Genomic DNA, 22,645 nt, shown 5'->3' on the forward strand with positions numbered 1-22,645 from the left:
TTTGTTTCTCTGTGTTATCAGAAGATTCAAACTTGTGCAGATATATCGGAGGGGAAAATGCCAAAAACAAACATCTCTGAAACAATACTTTAAAAAATAATCCTCTACAAAATTTAAAGGGACGGTAATAAACTAAGGCAAAAAAATGGGTTTTGATTGGCAAAGGGGCCTTATCTCTTGCAGACATCACTAATCTCCGACACACAGTTCTCCTCCTGTGAACACAGGGAATACTGTCTCCATCCTGGAAGCTGGACATGGCCACGTGAGCAGCACTAACCGACAGGGAACCTCGGGTGGCTGGTCATTGTCCTGGCCAGAGAAAGTAACTGCTGGATGGGCCACTCCCTGGCCCCATCTCCATCTGACACAGTGAAACTGAATAAATAACTCATGTGATTCATCGGGAAAAAAATACCAAGATGGCCATGAAAACTGGGTACAAGACTGTAATACACAATGTGTGAAAAGAGAAACATAACTGTGCAATAAACACGAAAACGGACTTTGTGTAACAAAAGGGATCCTTCAGGGGTGAAATAGACAAGGACGTTTAAAAACAGTAACAACGATGCTGAGGTCTGTGAGGTGACACGTTTCACAGATTGTTGACAGGACTGTCAATTGGTGTGGATTTCCTCAGTGTGTATCCGAAATACTTCACTGAATATCTCATGGCCTTTTATCCAATAATAACACGTCAGTCATCAGAAATAAGGGGAAATCTCTACCCAGAAGATTTTCATTTGCAGCAGTATTTTATAATGGATAAAAGGAGGTTCCAAACAAAATCTGCAAAGATAGGAGATAGTTAATTAAGCTAGGGGACAAATATTATGAAGCCATGAAAATTAAGTTTATGAGTGGCTTTACCGCCATCCAGAAATGTTTCAGTATAACATTATGTACAAAAGAACACTGATAAATCCTAACAAGGGGTTGTTTCTTGGGTAAAATTAGCAATGAACTTTATTTTCTTCTGTGTCGTTTACCTTATTAGGTTACTTTAATAATTAGGAAAATATTCCAATCAGAGCTTCAGAAAGTTTTTATATTGATTTTGGAGGAATATTTAAATAAATGTGTCCAATTGAAAACATAATAAATAAAGTGAGTGAAGGGCTGCAAATGGCAAAATATCCTTCTTTCTTATGGGTGAGCTGTATTCCATTTACACATATCTGCTGCATCTTCTTTATTCATCTCCTAATGTGCACTTAGGATGCTTCCCTATCTTGGCAATTATAAATAACGTTGCTGTTAATAGCAGGGTGTATGTATCTTTCTGAATTAATTCTTATTTTGTGGTTGGCTTTATTCCTTTGATAATTATGTAAGTTTAAAAAGCTAAAGCTCTAAACGTTCTTAGAAACAATGAAAAGTACATATATGTAAATTTAAAAATATGTGCAGTATATTGTGTATATGTATTTACAGGCAATATATTGTACATGTGCAGTCAGATTGTAACAATTCTACCTGATAAAACTGAAAACTGAAAAAAACATAATACATAAATAAACGTGTCATGTATGAGATTCACCTGAGAAACATTATGATGTACAGGTGCCTTGAAAAAACTTAGAAATAAATAAAAATGAACAGAAAAAAGAGAGAAATTCAATTAAAGACTGTTTTTGAATCTGAATTTGCCAAAGAAAATTAAAAGCAAATGGCAAACTAATTCAAACTCTGAGGTCTGAAATCAAAACAAAAAAATGATTATGACCTTTATAATTAGATAGAAGTCAAAGGATGGCAACAGGAAAACAGAAGGCATCCCTTGAGAGAGAGCAAGGTCTGTGCTCCGGGTAGACTCTCTGAAAAATCTGTGTGCGCAGAGCCCAGCCGTCCCGCTCCACCGTGAGGCCAGAGCTGCATCACGTATACCTGTTAGTGGTACCTCAGCTTCTCTGGGGCACGGGCATCAGTGGCTTTTTCTTCCTTTCCTCCGCCTTTAGGAGTGGAGTTAGAAGTGAGACTAAGCCAATATTTGCAAAATATTTAATTCGTTTAAAGTACTGGCATAAAAAATTCATCCTGCAATTCTATGGATATGGATTTTTGATTTTCACCCAGGTAAAATTTTTCTTTTCCCCAAAAGATATTAAAGTGTAAAGAGATGACCAGAGTCTTAAAGAAACTGAATGAAATCCATTTTATAAAACTGTTATCTTGCAAGTGAAAAATCTTTCCATTTTAATGATCGTGGAAAGGCCATGTGTTAGAAACTGCACTTTAAGGTCACATTAAGTTCAGGGTTTCACAAAATGTAGTTATTAAAGATTTATAAATTCCTTGATGTTGGGCCAAAAATACACAGTGCCTGTTATATACCATAAAACAAAGTGGAAGTATTTACTGATGAGAGTAACATTTTGGCATTTTATTTAGTACTCCAGTTTAAATCAGATGTATAACTTAAACAGCTTGATATTCGACTTTTTTTAAACTATTTTTTAAATTGAGGATAAAACTATACGTTAGTTAATCAAACCACAAGCATCTGAATTCTTTACCTTTGTTTAGTGCGTGTGGACTGCAGTCTCTGGCTGTAACATTCCATCTGTGAACATAGGGATTGCTACAGAGTCAAGTTCAAAGTGACGTTCGAAACCAAGTCATAATCATAACCTATGACTTAAACCTTGACATGAGTTATAAATATGTAAAACCAGCAGTCCATTTAAGTGATATGAGGCCGTGACGCAAGCCAAAAACATAACAAAATCTTCATTTATCCCTCTGGGCTCAGTGAACAGTCAGGTCTAACGTCCTCCTTTATTGATCTGAGACCACAGTGGTACAGAAGCAATTTTTTATAGCAACAGCATTTTTGGGAAACAAGTGTCTTGCAGAACTTTGCATTCCTTTGCCTGTATTGCCTGTAATAGAGTTTTAATCTTGTTTATTTCATTTTCTGTGTAAATTCCCTGTTTGTCTTGAAATCCTTAAGGAACTATTTATACAAGAAAAAGATCTTGTGCCATTTCAAATCAAGGAGGAAAAAAAATGTCCATGCTGTGAACTCAGGCTAACCTTGTGAAAGAAAAGAAGAAGAAGAAGCAGCAGCAGCTATATCCTGACTTTAGTGTTTATCCCCCCAAAATCCAGATGAATCAAAGATTCATTTTGAATCATGAAGCCAAAATAGGATGGGTATTAAACCAAAGGATGTTTTCTTTCTTTAAACAACCTGGAACAGGAAGTCTTCCTGAGCAAGGCACAAAAATCTTGAAGAAATAAAATATGCAATTTCTGAAGCTGACTAAAGAAAATTTAAGAATATATGTATTCTTAGTAAGAGAAAGACAAATACATCATGCTGTCACTTATATATGGAATCTAAACAAACAAACAAAAAATTGAACTCATTAAAAACAGACTAGAATGATGCTTGCCAGGGGCTGGAGAGTGGGGGAAATGGAAAAAGGTTCACAAAAGTGTACAAAAGCTTTCAGTTACAAGAGGAATAAGACATGAGATCTAATGTATAACATGATGAATATCGCTAATAATGCTGTATTGTAGAACTGAAATTTAAGAAAATTAATCTTTCCAAAATATATTCTCTCCCCCAAAGAAGTAAATAGGTGAGGCGATAGATGTGTTAAGTAACTCAATTGTAGAAATCCTTTCAGAATGGATACGTAATTCAAATCATTACATTGTATACTTTAAATGTATTACAGTTTTATTTGCCAATTATACCTCAATAAAGCTGGAAGAAAAGACTATATGTATTCTTAAAAAGTATGAACAGAAATCAGGAGTCTAGAAAATCACGAACAGGTTAAAAGAAAAACAAAGTCTGGGTAAAACAGCTACACCACGTGACATGTGTGTTACTTTCACACATGTTGTATCCATGTTACTTTCACGTATGTTGTATCCATGTTACTTTCATGTATGTTGTATCAGTAAGTAATAGACCCACAACCCAAGAGAAAACTGGGCAAGGCCAGGTCCGTGAGCGCGCGCACACACACACACACACACACACACACACACAGAGAAATGCAGATAACGTGGTGAGAAACACTTGACTTCAGTCGATGCTCATCACTGTAAGTTTCAGCAGTGAAACAGCAGTAGCAAAGCCTAAAAAAGGTGAACATCACCCATCGCTAATGCGAGTACGTGAGAACAGGCACACACACACTCTGGGTAGGAATGTAAATCAATAGATCCGTTTTGAATATTTAGCAACATTTTAACTGCAAACATCTTTGACTCGGTTATTCCACTCATAGAAATCGATTCTGCAACCCCACTTGCAGACATGATTAAGACAGTCGGGGAAAGATGGAAACAGTCATCACCAAAGGGCTGAATGACAACAGAACAGCAGGCAGTAAAGACAGAAGCACGGGACACTCTCTGTGCAGATAAAAGAGGTCTCCGAGCCCCTTAAGACACAGAAAGAACACTGAGTGCAGGATGCTAGCATTTCCAGGAACCACTGCTGGTGATTATCCGAGAAAAGTGGGATTGGAGGAGGAAAGACATAGATAGTATTTATTACATCCCCTTTTACAGTGTTTAAAAATCACCGTATGTGTGAGTTACTTCTGTCATAATGTTTAAACTTCAAAATATAAACTTTAAGAATCTAAATTCTAATTTTTGCATGTTTTAAGTTTTAAATCACTCACAACACCCAAATGCTATTGTGAATATTTCCATTAATTTATATTTTAATATGTGTTAAAACTGAATCAATTTTTTTCAGATAATCAAGATTTTGTCACCTGAAATTTTCAAACTGTTAAAATACTCCAAGTTTAGCTTATATAAAATCTGTTTTAACATTACAAGAGAATTAGCAAGGTGTGAATGTCTTCTGGATTATTCAAAATAACTACATGCATCAACATTTTTAGTATTTTATGCAACATATTATTGTAAAACCTGCAACTTGTTTCTTCAGTAACAAGATAAAATAGTATTTATAATAACTAAATTATATAGTTGCATGAAATTAATTTATAAAGACTATCCAGCAATTTCAGTAGTCTGTGCTATCTCAAACTGAATTGAAGAGCCTTTGGCAGAGAAACGAAAAAAAAAAAAGGAAAACTTGCGAAATAAAATATAAATCATCATCTCCAAATCTGATTCAAAAATTAAAATTAAAATTGTTTTTGAAAGATCTATAATTCACATCACTGTTAATATCACTAGTTCCTCATTTAGCTGTCCCATTTTTCAACAATATATTCTACATCAGTATGCAAGACAACAATTTTTCAGCTTTTATATTTTCTTCATAATTTTGGGAACCACCATGTCTGCTCTGAAGACACTTTGATTCAAATCGAGTTCCAAGATACAGGATGATATTTATAAATGCTCTAGAAACAATGACTACACTACACATTCTAAAATAATAAGAAAGCATGTCACTGACCCAGATTAACTGCTACTTTTGACCCCCTAAAAAACTTCTGCACTCATAAATAATTTCCAACACAGAAACTTCTCTTGTTCTTTGTCACCTGAGACATTACCTAAGAGACTGGCTTTAAACAGATGAATCCTAAGAGTCTGAGGAAGGAGGTGAAGAAAGAAGATCTTGTGATAGTTTTTGATGCACACAGACATCGTAGACAGAAGCATTCTGAAGACAAGCATTTGAGTTTTTCCCATGTTTTCTACTTCAGGCCCAAATCCAAAGTCACCAATATAACACTATCTTGTAAATAGATGGATTTGCTTTCAAAGAGTCATTGTGACCCAGTTCTCGCCACACTCCATTAAAGAGCAGCCATGCTGCTGTTCACTGCAATGTGAAGGAGCGTAAGACGAACAAAAGTCATCACAGAATGAGGGAGTGAACTGTTCATAAACTAAGAAAAAATTGAGCTTATTCACGATACTTCCTTATTTTTTTTGTGTATATATATATATATATATATATATATATATTTTTTTTTTTTTTTTTAATTGAAATATAGTCAGTTTTCAATGTTGTGTCAATCCTACTCCTGGCCATACACCCAGAGGGAACCTAAACAAAGATACATGCACCGCAATGTTCACAGCAACACTGCTTACAATACCCAAGACATGGAGCCAACCTAAATGTCCACTGACAGACGATTAGATAAAATAGATGTGGTATATTTATATAATGGAACACTACTCAGCCATAAAAAAGAATAAAATAATGCCATTTGCAGCAACATGGATGGACATGGAGATTGTCATTCTAAATGAAGTATTTTGACTCATGATCAGTGATCTCATCTCCCCAAAAAGTGTCTCTCCAGGGGGTAGGGTAGAGCTCAGTGGTAGAGCACATGCTTAGCATGCACGAGGTCCTGGGTTCAATCCCCAGTACCTTCATTAAAATAAATAAATAAACCTAATTACCTCCCCCTTAAAAAATAAAAGTGTTTCTCCAGTGTCCAAAGGAAGTAATCTCTGGACAAGTAATTATTTGAACATTTTTCAATCTTGAGACCTAACAGGCAAGGGACGGGCCAAAAGAGCCTCCCTTATTCGTGCTGAGGAAGGAACTGTCAAGGAAGATGACAGAGGGCCTAGGGACCAGCAATAAGATGCAGACAACTGGTCTACAGGGAAGAAGCTGGAGCAGTCACAAGGAACCTGTCCCATGTATAACATCACCCTCTTCACAAGAAACAGCCGCCCTCATAGATCCTGATGGTGGGAGGGGTGACCGAACAGTCCAGATGTTCACACCTCATGCTAACCAGAACCTACATTTTGTTAACTTACACGTGATTTTCAGTTCTTACTGTTTATCTGTTGAATAGAGGGCTTGGGGGATCATTAAAAACTCACCAGTATCCTAAAATGATAACAGAATAAACCCTATTCTCTAGTCTGAGCTCGAATGGTTGTATGAAAGAACCTTATTCATTTGAAAATGACGTAGAGAACTGTCAGCTCCTCTTAGCCACTGTGTCCTCCTCCACGCAGCTAAAAGTGTAGGTAATTAATAGGCACTCAGGGGGATTGGAAACCACTGAAATTAGCAACATTAATCACTATATTATACAAGGCAACAATTCTCATCTAAATCTGACAATTACGTTAGGAGGCGGGTATGAAAATGACCCCCATTTTACAGAGGAGGAAACAGGATTAGCAAGTTTAACTGACACACACAAAGTCACACAATCCGTGCACGTGGCAGCCAGAATTCCAAACCAATGTACTGGCTGCATCATACCCACCTGGATGCTGGCGAAAACCTCTGACCCAGGGGGCAGCAGACTGGTTTTCTAGAAGGTCCTCCACAGGTCTCACAGTAGCTTAGAGCAATTCACCTACATTTCTGTTTTCCCATCTGAGAACGGGTATAATCATCATTCCATTTATCCTATAAGCTTTACAGAGCTACAGGGAAGACCAAAGAGCTAGGACGCGTTCTGAAAAGATAAAAGTTATCCATCAATATAAAGCGGGCAGAGATATAGGCTCTCTGAAGGCAAGAATTTTCATTTTACTCTCCTCCTTTGCTCCGAGCATGCTGTTCAGTCCCTGGTAAAGGGCTGAGTTATAGGGAAAAGGGAATATTTGGATCAATTATGACAAATGAACCAAGGCATTTATTTTCTCATTTAAGCCCCTAATAACAGTATCAGACAGCATGAGGAAACAGCCTCATCCTACAAAGAGGAAGAAACCTGCATTGTATCATACAGTTTTGAATCACATTCAAACCCTTATTTGCCTTTGTGTTCTCTTTGTCTACTTTTCATTTAAATAAATATAATTTAGTTAATCAAGTGAGGTAAACCACGAGGAATCTATAATGTGCACAGTTGGACAATGTGTGGAGAGATCTTAATTATGTTCACAGGGGATGGAAGAGTTCCACGCTGCTGAACATCCTGGTGTAAGTGATATGGGATGAAGGAAGAGATGGAGAAACGCTCCAGTTTCAGCATCCCAGCTTTGAAAGACCAGTCTCATAAGGTAGTGCACTACACGTATCTTTAAGTGGCTTATGTGGTTTACTGGGTTAGTCCCTTCTTGGTCACCAAACAGTCCAGCCCTTGTAGACAAAACAGCAGAAAAAGATTCCAACGAGAAATGAGAAATGCATTCTTCTTTGTCCTCCTGCCTCCTGTGGCAAATGCTTATCCAAATTATCCCAAGATCCCAGCACAGAAGGTGATAAAAGTCCACTCGTCTCCAAGCACCTAGATGTACCTAACACAGTGCACAGAGTTTTATGCCTATGCGTCTCTTCAAAACCATCCTATAAGGTGTGACTCCCTTTTACAAAGGTGGAGCCACGTTAAACAACTTGTCCAGTGTCACACATTAATATTAGGACCAGGATTCCATTCCACGTTCTGACTCATAAGGAATGCTATTCTGTGTCCCAAGACATCGGGGCTGCAAACTGCAAAGACGCAAACATTTTTTAAACACTCCCATGTTTATCACTAAAATGAAAATTCCCTGGGATTTCAAAATTTGTAGATACTGACAGGCATATGCAGAATAGATAAATAAGATTATACTGTATAGCACAGGGAAATGTATACAAGATCTTGTGGTGGCTCACAGTGGAAAAAAATGTGACAATGAATATATGTATGTTCATGTACAACTAAAAAAATTGTGCTCTACACTGGAATTTGACACAACATTGTAAAATGACTGTAACTCAATAAAAAATGTTTAAAAATAAAATAAAATGAAAATTCTTGACTTGTCTGTCTTCCAAGAGAAAAAGATCAGGATTTTCAGTGCTTCCCATCAAAATACCAAAACTCTCTAGCTCCTTGACATCCTCTCTGAGGGGAGGGTGTGTCTCTGTGGTACAGCACACGCTTAACGTGCATGAGTTCCTATGTTCAATCCCCAGTACCTCCTCTAAAAATAAATAAATAAGCCTAATTCCCCAAACCCCCCCAAAAAAGCAAAAACAATTTAAGAAATGTTTTTAAATGTCCTTGATATCTTCTCTTAATCATTGCCTCTGTTCCTAAAATGTCCTCTCCAGATGTAAATTAGTAACAACACTGTAAACTAGTGAGAACTAAGAAACGGGTAAAACAGATCAAGCTGTACACTGGGAAAGCGCTTGGGAATGTTGCATCTCAGTAGCTCCATTTCATGCATAAACTAAAAACAAGACTGAAGTCTTTCCATTCCTCCCTGACACAAGAGAAGGCATGAGTAGAGAAAAAAATCATTCCCTAAACTGAAATCTGTCTTCCAAGAAAAACTAGCGCGCACACGTTGCCAACCACCCCTAGAGATCGTCGCTTCCAGAACTTTCTTTGCCAAGTGCTTGTGAGGAGGAGAGAGTTTTTTTTTTTTTTTTTTTTTTTAGAGGAAGCCTCCTTCTGCTGTGGAATTGCAGGAGCTACTTCTGTGATAGCGGGATTGTTGAAAACAGACGGTCCCTTTAAAATCTGCAATTCACAATAAATAGCTCACGTGAATGCCTTCAGGAATACATTCAAAATGTCCCAAATCAGTACCACTAAAACGTCTGTGACAGTGTTCTCCAACAAATTAAGTAAACGGACCCCCCTCTACCTTTTAATCTTCAGACGAGCTACTCATTTCAGTCCCAAATTGCCCTGTAATAATTGTTTGCATAATTAACTTTAATGACAAATAAACTTATATATGGTTCGAGAAGCATCATTAATTCTGTGAAATACTCCTGTAAGACATACTAACGTATTTTAAAATATGTCTCAGATTGTTAAAACCATTATCTAAATGTGAAAGAGGTAAACTGTGTCCCCACCAGATAACATAAACTAAAAGACAAATTTTTCTGCGTTCTCCTGATAAGTCGGGGAAGCTGTTATCAGCAGTTCTGGAGTTGCTACATCTCAGGAACTCCGAGCAGGAGATAAAGCTTATTGTGACTCTCATAAACTCGAATTCTAGTAGTGGGTTCCATATGACATGTTTTTATCTACAATGTGTCCCAAGACTTTTCAGTCAATATGTTAAGCTCATAATTATACCATGAAGGTCTTTTTTTTTACCAACCCAAAACAACAAAGGGCCTGAAATTGGTATATCTGCCTATGAGGAATCCAGAATGTCTCTTTTCCTTCTGGTTTCCCCCAGAAGTAGTTAATAGAAATATGTGTCTGAAGTAGTATTATGATAAGAATTCACTGTTTGACAGGAGCTCAGTGCTAGTGGAGAAGCCTGACCGTGCCTGTGCGAACTAACCAAACACCAAGTCAATCGGAAGCTTACACAGAAAGAAAAGAAAAAAGACAAGAAATTCCCAGTTCCAAATTCCTCCTCCTCCCCTGCCCAGGACACCAAGTTACGCTGCCTCTTGGAGTTTTTCCTACTTGTCCAAGGTCCCCTTTCCACACTTTAAGAAATCTTGTAAATTTCAAGCTGCTACAAAGAAATTTTCTTTTTTTCCTTTTGGCCTGAAAAATACTTATTTCAAAATGCTCACACTAGCCATTTATTCTTGCAAAAGTAACAAGAAATACATAATCACATTGCTGACTGACCACAGTAGACCAAATACTAATGCTAGAGAAATTGTAGAATGAGTACTAAATCTGAAAGAGAATAGTATTTGGGTGCAAAGCCAAGAGGTTTATGGGTTGAGGAAACCTTTTTTTATATGAAATTACGTAACATGAGTTTCACTTAATTTTATGCTGAAGTTAGAAATCACTGACTAAGGCCATAGTCTGTTACAGAGATGAGGAATTAGCACGGAGTATGCTCAGTTTCTATAAACATATTTCTATCACTTCCATCAATATCATTGGGTTTTTATAAAGATTAAACTAAAAATATTTGCATTCAATGGGTATCTTCCAAGGTTCACTGAAATTCGATCACAGTGGAAGTATCAGAGCAGCATAAAATAAGTGAATTCTGTAGTATTTATAGTTTGAAATTAATTTTACACGAAGGGTAAATAGCTCCATAGAAATGTGATGCCCTATTCAAAGTATGAAAGACAAATTAGAATTCAGGCATTTCTCAACTCCATCCAGTTTGCGCTCATATTTTAAATACTAAACTAATCAGGAAAACATGTAGATCTTAACATAACATATCCATAAATAAACTATATAAAACTATAAAGTAAAATTCTGAGTAACAATCTAAATAGTAAAATCATGAGGGGTCTATGTCATTTGAGAAACTGTAAAAGAAATGAAAAATAAACCACCTAAGAAACTACCTTCCCATAATTCCCTTCCTGTAATGAGCTCCCTCCCCCCAATCTATCTGTTCTATTCAGTTAAAGATTCTTATAAATGTCAAGGCACAAAATATTTTTACTTCTTTTTTTAATTGAAGTATAGTCAGTTTATAGTGTTGTGTCCATTTCTGGTGTACAGCACAATGCTTCAATCATATATGAATGTACATATATTTGTTTTCATATTCTTTCCCACTGTAAGCTACTACAAGATATCAAATATAGTTACCTGTGCTATACAGTATAAACTTAAGACTCTAAATTTTAAAATCGTCTTTAACCTTAAACTATATATTAGTCATTCACCTCTGTCAGAGCCCTGAGGACCAGGTCCTGTATTCCAACCACCTGCAACATGCCTTCTGCACCGTCTAACATATGTATGTTAGCAGATCATTTTAACATACAGCAAAGTCGGGTTAAAGGTAATAGCTTTGAACACATCTGTCTCATGGATGAAAGTGAAACATGTATCACACCTCTGTCGAAATAGGAGCTGAGGCAGATACCAAGTAAACTGTTTCATCTGAAATCTAACTGTAGAGTGAGCGCAACATTCTGACTTTAAAAAGCTTAATTCTGTAACAGGAAATGCTGCTATAATATTAAATCTGCTGATTAGGTAAATAACCCTGAAGGATACAAAGCCAACAGAGGCATGATTCTACCTTTAAGAAAGGCACGTTTTCATTTTCCATGTGAATTTTTAAACGTTTTCATTCTATAAATTAAAAGTATAAAAAAATGACAAATTACTTTGAATAGTACCAAAAAAAAACCAGGCATTCAACTACCAACAGACACCACTGTATGAACACCATCCTTTTTTTCTCCCCAAATTAGTGAAATCTGCTTTGAAAAACATTTTAGTGTTTGAAAATTTTGAAATTGGGGGGGGGGGGATTTTCAGATTTTTAACTTAGAATTCAACAACTAATTTTCCTATTGTATTGAAGAGGCAAGTCATTTAAGACATTTGGCCATTAGTCATTCAGATCATTAGAGACAACCTCAGAAATTCTGAATGAAAATTGTCATAAGAAAAAGACTAATATTTTAATTGTGTCTGGAGAACTTACAAGGTTTTTGCTCTGTGTAATATAGCCTCTGCTCACTTTAAAAAAAAAAAGTCTATTTCAATTTAGGTTTATTTCCTGTAATAGCATTTGCTCTGCAGATTAAGCACTTCTATTGACTTTTTTCCCCCCAAGGGAAAAGAGGAAGAGGAGGAAAAAAAAACCCACACTCCTTGAAAAGTCAATCATAACAGGAAACAACTGGTCTTCTATAGCCTTCCTGAAACTTGTCAGGGCTCAAGGAAGTTTGAACGCGTGTTAAGTGTTACTGGAGGAGATTCTGAGAGGACCTGGGCTCTGGCATGGATCTGCATTCTGCGATCAGGATGTCCCCGCACAGTGACCCTACCAATTTTAAAGCCTGACATGAATGCGAAATGCTCCCCACCACCTGATCAGCTGACTGAAACCAGCAAGACCTCAAAAAGGAATAGTATAGGAATAAAATCCTATTAATTCTAAGCTTCCACAGTTTCACACAGTAATTTTTATGTAAATGCTTAGTTTCTCATATCCTAAACAGAATATTTCAACCAACCCCATTCTTTGATTTCCATTTAGTGTTGTGTATTAGTTTTCTTGAATTCTCTTGTGACACATGAAGTCTGAAAGCTTAACTCTAAAAAGGCCAATGACAAATTAATTATTCTGCCGTATAAAGAGCTGTTTCACTCTTTGTAACCTCCAGTTGATGATAACTGAGGATTCGTACCCCACATTGTAAGAGATTGTGTCCTGGTACATGTGTTCTTGGGTTTCTTCACAGCATGAATTCTCATGATCGCTTAACAGCATCCAGGTTGATTCCGGTTTTACGAAACTTTTGCATATATTAAAGTAGGTAACTCCAAGCTTTTGTAAATGCCTCAACAAAACGACAAAACACGATAGCCCAGCCAATCTACAACTACTCACAATTTAAAACCACACACACGCAGTCGAATTCATGCAAAGTGTAATAAAAAAGGTTTAGTAAGTATCAATTAATTTGATGAACACAGATATACAATTTCAATAATTCATGACTAAAATTCAGGGATAAGAATATACCTTAAAAGATAATCTGAAGAATCAAGGTTAAAAAGCCGAAAAAAAAATATATTTTTAGAATTCTCTCTTCCAAGAACGTTTATAATCAATGCTGTTCCTGAATTTCTTTATGAAGCAAATTCACAAGGACATTTAAGATAAACTATTTTAAAAATAAAAGCAAAGGTACTCTTCTTAAAAGCCACTGGGAATTATTTTTGAAAGACAGCATTTTAAGTGAATCTTTGCAAAATAGATGCCATTTATATTTTTTTCAATTTCTCTAAATAAACATGTTTACACTGTTTCAAAAGCTATTCATATGCGCAACAGTTTTATGAAAGAACAGTATTTTCTCCAACATCTCCATCTGCTGGCTTCGAGAAAAAGTAGATTTTTATCTACTGTTCCTTTAAATTTAATATTTTTGTAAATTTATTTTTTATGAAATTAAATATAAAATTATTTCTAAAGAGACTAACAGCTCTTTGTCAAAGTCATGCACAAAAAGGAACAGGAAAAATTTTGAAGAGGACGTTTAATATTTAATACGTTTAATTCCCAAACCTACGTGATCAAATACCCAGGTCCACAGCCCTTTCAGACAGCTTTATTTTAACAAGCTTAAATAATGAGCATAGCACGAAAGTTTAAAACTTTTTAGAATGTAAAAGTGTTTAGAATTTTCCTAAAACCTGCTGTTGATTTTGTTGAACTATATATATATATGTGTTGTACACACATAGGTCAATATCAAATTGATTAATTTCACAAACATTCTGTTACTGTCATAAACTGCTTTTGTAGAAAAACCACTGGAGTATCTTCGCATCCTCGGACTGAAGTTCTTAGACAAGACATAGTGGCCAGGGCACAGAGAAGGCCATCAACGCAACAAGGATTTGGAAACGATTTGAAAGAGCGTGGAGGGAAAAGATCAGAAAAAAGGAATTACTATGGGAAAAGCATTCATGTATTCTGTGACAACCACACAACTGGAGGCAAATACTGAAGAGGGCTGGGGAGGAAGGGAGGAAGGAATTTGCAAGCCCATCACTGGCTTTAGCTGTTGAAGCACATCAGATGCTAGTCTTAGGTATGTATTTCTCTTGTTCTATGGATTTTGTCATATTAAAGTCAGGTCTGAACAGCCTTGTGGAGGAGGGGGAAGAGGAAGAAAGAAAGAAATGGGAAATCTGTCTATTTCCTCAGGTACCCATGGAAACGGATGGGAACAAGGAGGTCCTGCCATTATCTCAGCTCCATGCCTATAGTCATTTTACCCAGTTCAGAATATAATGGCTGCATTCCCTTTGCATAACCTTAACCCTTGCCGCTGGGTCTTTCCAGCAAGTTGTTTCCAAATAACTCCCCCATCTCAGGAATACAGTTAAATTTGAAAACTAGTATCTCTTCTAGTTTGAAATCATAGAATTAAGGTTTATAGCTCTACTTTCTTAATATCTAAATTTAACCCTATACGATTTTTATGGTTCAACTGGGAGGAAGCGGGAGGTACTTTATGATGCCGATGGATGATCACCTTTTAATACCGGAGCTAAGGAGTAGAATTCCTTAGATTTCTGGAGGTAACCAACGTCGTTTTGGTTTCTGCTCTCAACATATTGGATGCTGCTGCTTCTACTTCATAAAGGAAAAAACCATGGATTCCCCCCAACCCCCGACCGAAAAGGCAAGAAAACAGGGGCTGAGCATTGCAGAAAAATCTTGAGCAGGACTGAAGTGACCAAAACTCATCGTCACAAATGTGACAGTCAAAACTGCCATTCATCTGTGACTGCTGACTTTGTGATGGCAGTTTATATAAGCATCTCTCTCTCTCTCTGAAAAGAGTTAAACTAATTTTACATTTTCTATTGCTCTTGGTAGAAAAAAAAAAAGAAATGGTTTACGAACTCTCCATTTCATTTTACAAACTCTAGATTGTGAAATTCCTAAAGGAAGGAAGAAACTGAGCCAGACACACACACACACACACACACACACACACACACACACGAAGTGATGTGTCCAGTCAATGAATTAAAATGTCAACTCCAGAATATTCTCTAGGATGAGTCTCAGGGCCTCACCAGTTCCCTTCAGCGATCAGTAAGATGACTTACAACACGGGAGTTGCAGAGGCCATAGTTCAGAACTCCCATGTCAGAAACTTGAAAATGCATTCGATTCCTCACCACAATTTGCTTTAGTGCCATATAGAATACTACAAGGAGGAGTAATTTGGGGATCTGTAGACATGCAACTTCTTATTTCAGCTCCATTTTCTGAGAAAAATATGTGCAAAATGAAGACTTGATTTTCCCGTTTTCCCAGAATTGTGGTCAAGCAAATTAAATTGTGTGTGCGTGTGTTTTTTTTTTTTAAATGAAATCCATGCCTTATTAGATGGATGTATTCATTCTGTAGAAATGCATGGATTTATACGTGTTTGAAAGAGGTACATTTCCTGTCTGCATATCTTATTTCAATAAAGATTTATATTAAAAGTAAATTATTCAAAAATATTGGGACTGAGGACCTAAACTAGTCTCCTAACCTAAACTGGCCATAATCTTTAGTCTTTACAAAGCCCCAGCACAGCCATTCAGCATTTGGAGTGAAAGGATACTCATTTCAGCCAGTAGCTGTGTCTGAGCTGCTCCCTGCCAGGCCCCTGTGGTACTTTAACCAGTGAGGGGATTTCTCCATCACTGGCCATTCTCAAAAAATACATCTGTCAATTACTCTCACCTTGTTTTTAAAATCTACATCCTTCCAATAATCATCGTTTTAGGTTCGTGCATCCCTTTCCAAAGCATTTTCACACTAGTATACAATTACATACAGTCAGATACTTAGCACAAATGTATGTCATACTCCTAATTCAGGTGAAAAAACAAACTGGAAACCTGATATGGAATCAAGTGAATAATCTAAATCCAGTAGGTAAATAGGTCAAGTATAAAGGCCTTCAAATATGAAGCTACTTGTTTCCTTACATATATGTATATATATTAAAATTTTCCAAGACATTCTTATATTCTTTCATGGAGATTTTTTTAAAGCTGCAAATCCACTTAAGTCTGTCTCTCTCTCTCTGTCTCTCCACCCCATCATCCCCAGTTTCTTTTCCCACTTGGTATCAACATGTGAAGAAAACATACAGCACTGAAATCTTCTTAAATAGGTTCTTTTTCAACCATCGAATTCTGAGCATCTCGTATGACCATAATAACAACCTCTGTTCTACCAGGCGAAGAAAATTGTTTGATTCTTTCATTCATCCGGTTGACAGCAGTTACAAAAGGACTGATGTCCCTGAGACCACAATCAAGCTAATCCATGGACTACATGATTAAGGGTAATATATGACCCGGGGAAGTGCGATGACAACCACCAGTATTTGTCTAACTTGGGGACGCTGCGGTCGGGCTTTTTCGGTGGTAATTTTCCGCTGACTCCCTCACGTTCCAACCACAGCGGGAGGGGAGCCATCTACAAACCGCCCCCCACCTCGAAATTGCCAACTATGAAATTAACACTGAGAACCTCAAATCAGGAAAGAGTCACCCCAACTCGGTCGGCAGGAAATGATGGCAGCTGCCGGCAAGAGGGCTGGAGGGTCCGGCGGCTGCGGCCGCACTGCCCACGCCGGCGCGGGGGTGGCAGCGCCTGGACCGGGGCCCGCCGGCCTCTCCATTGAACCATTTGGAGACTTAATTGGTTGGATCCTATTACTCTGAAGCCTAGATAGAGTTTCGCGGCGTGCCCTAGGCAGTGCTAGGACTAACACGCAGAGCTGCCAAGACTAAAATGGCTGATGGGCGACTTCTCCCGATTCCAAACTCGGCGCATCCCTCTGCTTTCGGGTCCTCCTCCTCCCGCCGCCTCCGCCGGAGCCCCGCGACAGGGTAACAAAGCGCCCCAGCCGGGGAGCCAGCCGCCCGCGGCGCCCAGGGCAGAATCGTCCTGCAACTTGGCCCGAAGCTCCAGAGCAGCGAGGAAGGACCGCGCTCCCTGCACCCCCGACCCCTGCCCGCCCCGGCCTGCGTAACCCCGCCGCGCCCCTCAGTGGGCCTTATGTAACGGCCGAGAGCCCAACTCCAGACCCACGGCTACAACTTGGCGGGTCTTGGCGGAGATCCAGGGCTCGCGCAGGTCCGCAGAGTGACCCGGAGAGGGGCCTGCAGATTTAAATTCCCGGCCGCAGGCGTCTGGGATCAGCAATTCCCGGTGGGATCTACCCAGAGCCCGACGGCGCGCCCCAGGGACCCCGTGTTCTCCGTGGGCAGGGTGCCATCCGGCACGCAGGGGCGGGGGGCTTCTCTGGAAGACTCGAGCTAATCTAGAACCCACGGAACCTAAGGAAGCGCAACCCCCCGCTCCAGCATCCCCACCCCCGCCCCCAGTGCGCACACTCTTCAATGCCTTTAGCTTCCTCCCCCCACCCCCAGCCAGCGGGGGTCTCCGAGGTTGCAGCCACTTTCTCCCTCTGCCGTCACACGCACGCGCGTGTGCAGTCACTACACCCACACGCTGACACGCAGAAACACACATACACACACACACACCGGCCCGCACTCACACTCGCCGGCTTTCAGCGGACGGCCTGAAAGGGCATGCATATTCATTACTTACAAGCATTGGTGACTGCGAAGCTGTTTGCTACCTCCAAATTGTCGATGTGGGGTGTCAGCCTGAACTCCGAAGTGGAAAACTGAACCATCCCTACCCGAAATGCACTGTATTCCTGATCGGCGCCCCTGGGAAACAGCCCCCCTGCAAAGAACAAACACCAAGCAGAACGGTGTCAGTGCCGGGAGGGGAAGGAGGGAGCCTGCTGGAGCCCGACTGCCGGGGAGTCCCTGATTCACGCTAATAGGCCGAATAAACACATCAGCCGACCCGGGCAGCGGGGGGGCGAACATGCAAACAGTAGACCAGGGGTCAGGACACGGAGAAGTCTCAGGGCACGGTGGGTGGCCAGAAACGCTATCCTTTCCTAGTAATCACAAGCTTTGCATTCAGACTCCTAGAGAATCTGAACAAACGGGGAAAAGCCATTAAGGTAGAATGGAAAAAATTGGGGGAGGGGGGGTCAGAAATGAGAAGACCTTTTCCTCTGTTATGTCAAAGGCATAGTCTTTTGCCTTGCTTCATCCTAAGAAAAACATGTATATTCTAGGCAGTTTAAATCTGGAATGCAGTCAAGGTATGACATAAGTCTACATGACATGAATTAATTTGTCCACAGTGAACAAAGATTACAACCAAATTATGCACAATTCAAAAGCAGAGCACAAAGGGTACCTACCTATCTGTATGCTGTTAGAAGAGACACCAAAAATCAGTCCCCATAAAACAGGAGAAAGGAGGACAGATATATGCATAATCTTTTGCATTTCCAAGAAAAGTAGAGCATCCACAAAATACCCTTTTTTTCTGTTTCCTTTTCCTCCTCGTCCTTCTTTGGCCGTTTTCCTCGGCAAATTAGATCCTCTGCATTTTGAGACAGCAATTGAGCACCAAACTGCTAAAACCCTGAAGTGGAGGCAGAAGAATGCCTATCTCCCAGGTCCTGCGGGTGGGTGCCGCTGCCCTACGCCGGGTCCCTGCTCCGAAGTCCGGAGGACTGGCTGGACGCAGTTTTCAGCAGGGCTGCCGCTGTGGTCCCCGCGCCTCGGATGTTCAGCTCCCCTCCCATGCGCTCACACACTCACCCTCGCGCGCGCTCTTCCCTCTCCCCTCTCCACACGCGCGCGCGCGCACACATACACACACACACACACACACACACACACACACACACACACACACACACTCACACACACAGCCCCGAGCCCCAGAGAGGGGCAGGCGGTCCCCGGCGCGCGTGCGCGGCTCGCGGCGGGCGGCCGGCGCGCGCCCCCATCCCCGCCCCCGCCCCGCACCGCGAGCCCCGCACCGCCCAGGAGGCGTCGCGCGCGCGGGGCTCCGAGCCTGGCGGCCACGGTCCCAGGGCTAGACCTCGGGTCTCGCGAGCCGTCGCGCCCACCGGGGCTCTGCCTTTCAGCACCGCGGACAGCGCCCGCGCCGGCCTGCGCTACCTTGGCGCCGCGGCGGACGCGATGCTCCAGCGCGTTCCAGAGGCAGCGAAGCCGACTTCCGGCGGCCTTGCAGGAGCCGGATTGCTAATTGTCGTCGGCGGGGAGGCGTCCTCTCACCAGGCCCTGATGTTTCACGTTAAAAGCAGTGTTGATTTTAATCTTCTGTAGCCTGTAAAACCCACCGAACAATATAGCAACGCTGCCACCCACCTCCCCTGATCCAGCCCGAAAAGCGAAGGAGCAAATAAAACATCCATGATCAAGGGTTCCAAAAATTGTGAACTTGAGCAAAATGTGATGTAACTAAGATCCAGGGAAAGCCCGAAATTCGATCTTTAAATGCCCGAGCCACATAGGAGAAGACCACGCTTCAATCTTCGAAATACTTTGCATGGAGACCCATCTTGAGAGGATGCTCTGTTGGGCTGCGGTGCCAGCTTGCCCAGCCCGCTGCGTGCGGGTCCGTCTCGCAGCCTTCACCGCAGACTTTCGCCGGTAGTAGAGACAAGTAGACTTGGCTCCTTAGAAGCTCGACTTTAGACAGATTGAAAGCAGGTGACTCCGTTTCAAGGAAAGTCTTGTAGAAGAAAGAAATCAGAAGATGAAGCAAGTCTTGAGAGGCCGCTGAGCTGCAGTCTTTCCCAGAGACTTAGAAACCGGATACTCCATAGCGTTTTGCCCGTGAGTTTGGAAAATATCACCGTCCAAAGAAAGTAAACTAAGTGCTCCCCGCTTTGAACTCACGAGCTAGAGACCCCTGGAGAAGAAACATGAGGTTGAGGACTAAAAGCTTGTGGAAAGGGAGTTGGTGGGGGAGGGAGGATCCCTTGGGAAGTTTTGCAATTAGCACTGCTTGCCAAGGCTATGCCTGGGAATGTGCTGTGGCAATTCTCTGATGCTTCAGAAATTCCTCACTAAGTTTATGGTTTTTGTGGTTTTAACAGAGAAATAAAGGATGATTGAGCACAAGGGAATGTTTCCGGGAGGCAGGAGACTGGAGCCCACTGTATGGAAGGAGTAGCCTCCTAATATTTCGCCAAGCTGTAGTGTGCCGTGCTGCTTTCCTGTGCAGTTGTCACGTTAATACCAACGTTTACAGCCTCTTTGTTGGCTGTTATCTCATACTTGCCCCTTAGTCATTCTGGGCCTCAATTTTTATAATGAGAAAGATAAGTAAAGTGGCCTCAGTGGCTCTCTAATCCTGCAATTCTGTGATATCAAGCCACGGTCTTTCCCTGGTTTTGATTTTCCATATGTATTTCCAAGCCAGGAATTAAAAATATTCATAATCTATTACTAAGTTTTTAAACTACAGGTAAAAACATCTCCCAACTTTATCACCAAGAATTGATTTTAGTCTGTAATAAACACTTCACTGCATATAAAACAGGTCCTGTGAATCAAAATGCATTTAGCCTTTCAAAAATTAAAAAAAGAATAAAAATAGTAAGACATGAATAAGTGTATATCCACATTTACAATACAGAGAACAATTAAATAAATCTTATCTATTCAATCACTAGTTGTGATATAAGGCACAAAAAAGGGATTTGAATTATTCTCTTTGATTTTTTTCAATATATAAAATAATGAAAAATAGCTCAAGGCAAAACAAAAATACTTTTTCAGCCATCTTCTTTTTTTCTTTATTCATTTTTTTTCCACAAGAAAAACTTCAACTTCATACCAAGTAACTTGGAAGAAAAGAATGGGGGCGATGGGGTGACAAGGAGCTTAAATGTGGAGAATTGGTAACGTTTGAAGTATGGGTCAATGTCAATTAAATTTTTTAAGAGAATGTGTTTCAAAAATTGTTTTTATCTTAATCTATTTCAAAGTCAGAGACAAAGATGGACTCAAAATTGACTGAATTACATCCTAAAAATTAATACAAAATAAAAATCTGCTGAATCATAGAAGTGTTTTCCTTAGTAAATAATATGTAAGGACTCAAGTCAAATATTACAGTCTAGTAACCAATTATAATTCATTTATAAAATGGAAATGATTTTAGCAGGCATTTCTTGTAATTCAACTATTATTGTATTAACATGCCTTTCACAAGGCAGTTATGTTTGTACCTTTCACAACAAATCTGGATACATTTCTTGCAGTATTAGCATCATCGTACTTATATTATCATTCATAGAACTTTTTCAAATTTACTATGACATTTATTATATAATATATTTTTCAAGCATAGAATACTGTCAGTATAAATGTAAGAAATTTAAATTGGCTAAAATGGTTATGCGAATAAATGAAAAATACTGGAACTTATTTTTAATACTTCCAAATTTCTTGTTTCAAGAATATATCTCAAATTAATCAGTAATAAAATCGAATTTGAAATTTTCAAAACTACCAAGACTACAATTGAACAGAATAATGTGCTTGAAGAAAGAGTTTGCTATTTTGTGCCCTCTGCTGTTCAGTTTTGGTAGTTATTTAAAACGTAAGCATTGTTTTTGAAGACAGGATAAATTACAGTTAAAATAAAAGAAATAAACATAATATTCACGCAATCATTTGTTTGTTTGGTTAGTTGGTTTTAATGTTGTTGGTCTGTGTCTGTGTGTGTTTAAATATAATTTCTAGCATTAAGGCTAGAAATAAATATTATATGTAAATTTCAATGTGTGTTTTACTTAATGTTTGTTTCAACATGGGAAACAATAATATTCCCTTTAAATCTGCTTTGAAATGGTTAGGATTTTATATATGCTTCCATATTCTTTACAGTTTTAATTTGTGTTTCGTAACGAACAAGCAGTAAGGAAAGTTACTGTGTGTGTGTGCGCCCGGGAGGTGCGGTGATAATTTTGAAACGATTAGCAGAGCAGATTTTAGGTGACTTCGTTGTCAACATTGGGTCATAAATGTCAGGGTCATAGTTCCGAGTGATGGAGTCTCAATACAGTGGAGATCATCACCTGCCTCCCTGTTGATCCTCTGGAAGTCTGAACGCATAGGCTCTCTGAAAGGCTTGGATGCAGCTCAGTCCTTAGAGAGGATGGAGGCTTCATGCTACTTTCAGCAAAAGATAGCAAAGGTAGCAGTTCCTGCAGAAGGAGCTCAGCTTCCAGACATGAGACGTTATTGGCTGAGACAGGGAAAATCCAAAAATAGAAGAGAAGACATGAGGATTTTAGTCTCAGGACTAGACATAGACAGGGATAGTCATTCTGGAGAACTTCAGTTCTTTAAATTAAGATAAAGAATAATACCACTATAAGCAGTTATTCAGATTGAGA

The 22,645-nt window shown here is 39.6% G+C and overlaps 1 protein-coding gene across 1 annotated transcript in view; it reads right to left on the bottom strand.

The window, feature by feature from the left end:
* Positions 1-19,056, bottom strand: part of GRIA2 (glutamate ionotropic receptor AMPA type subunit 2) — a 142,863-nt gene extending 123,807 nt beyond the window's left edge. The window contains 2 exon segments of the mRNA XM_014551237.2: positions 17,944-18,084; positions 18,620-19,056. Of these exon segments, the coding sequence (XP_014406723.2) occupies positions 17,944-18,084; positions 18,620-18,707 (229 nt within the window). The 5' untranslated portion in view covers positions 18,708-19,056.
* Between the last annotated feature and the right edge of the window lie 3,589 nt (positions 19,057-22,645).

Source organism: Camelus ferus, chromosome 2, assembly GCF_009834535.1.
Source record: "Camelus ferus isolate YT-003-E chromosome 2, BCGSAC_Cfer_1.0, whole genome shotgun sequence".
Classification (NCBI taxonomy): domain Eukaryota; kingdom Metazoa; phylum Chordata; class Mammalia; order Artiodactyla; family Camelidae; genus Camelus; species Camelus ferus.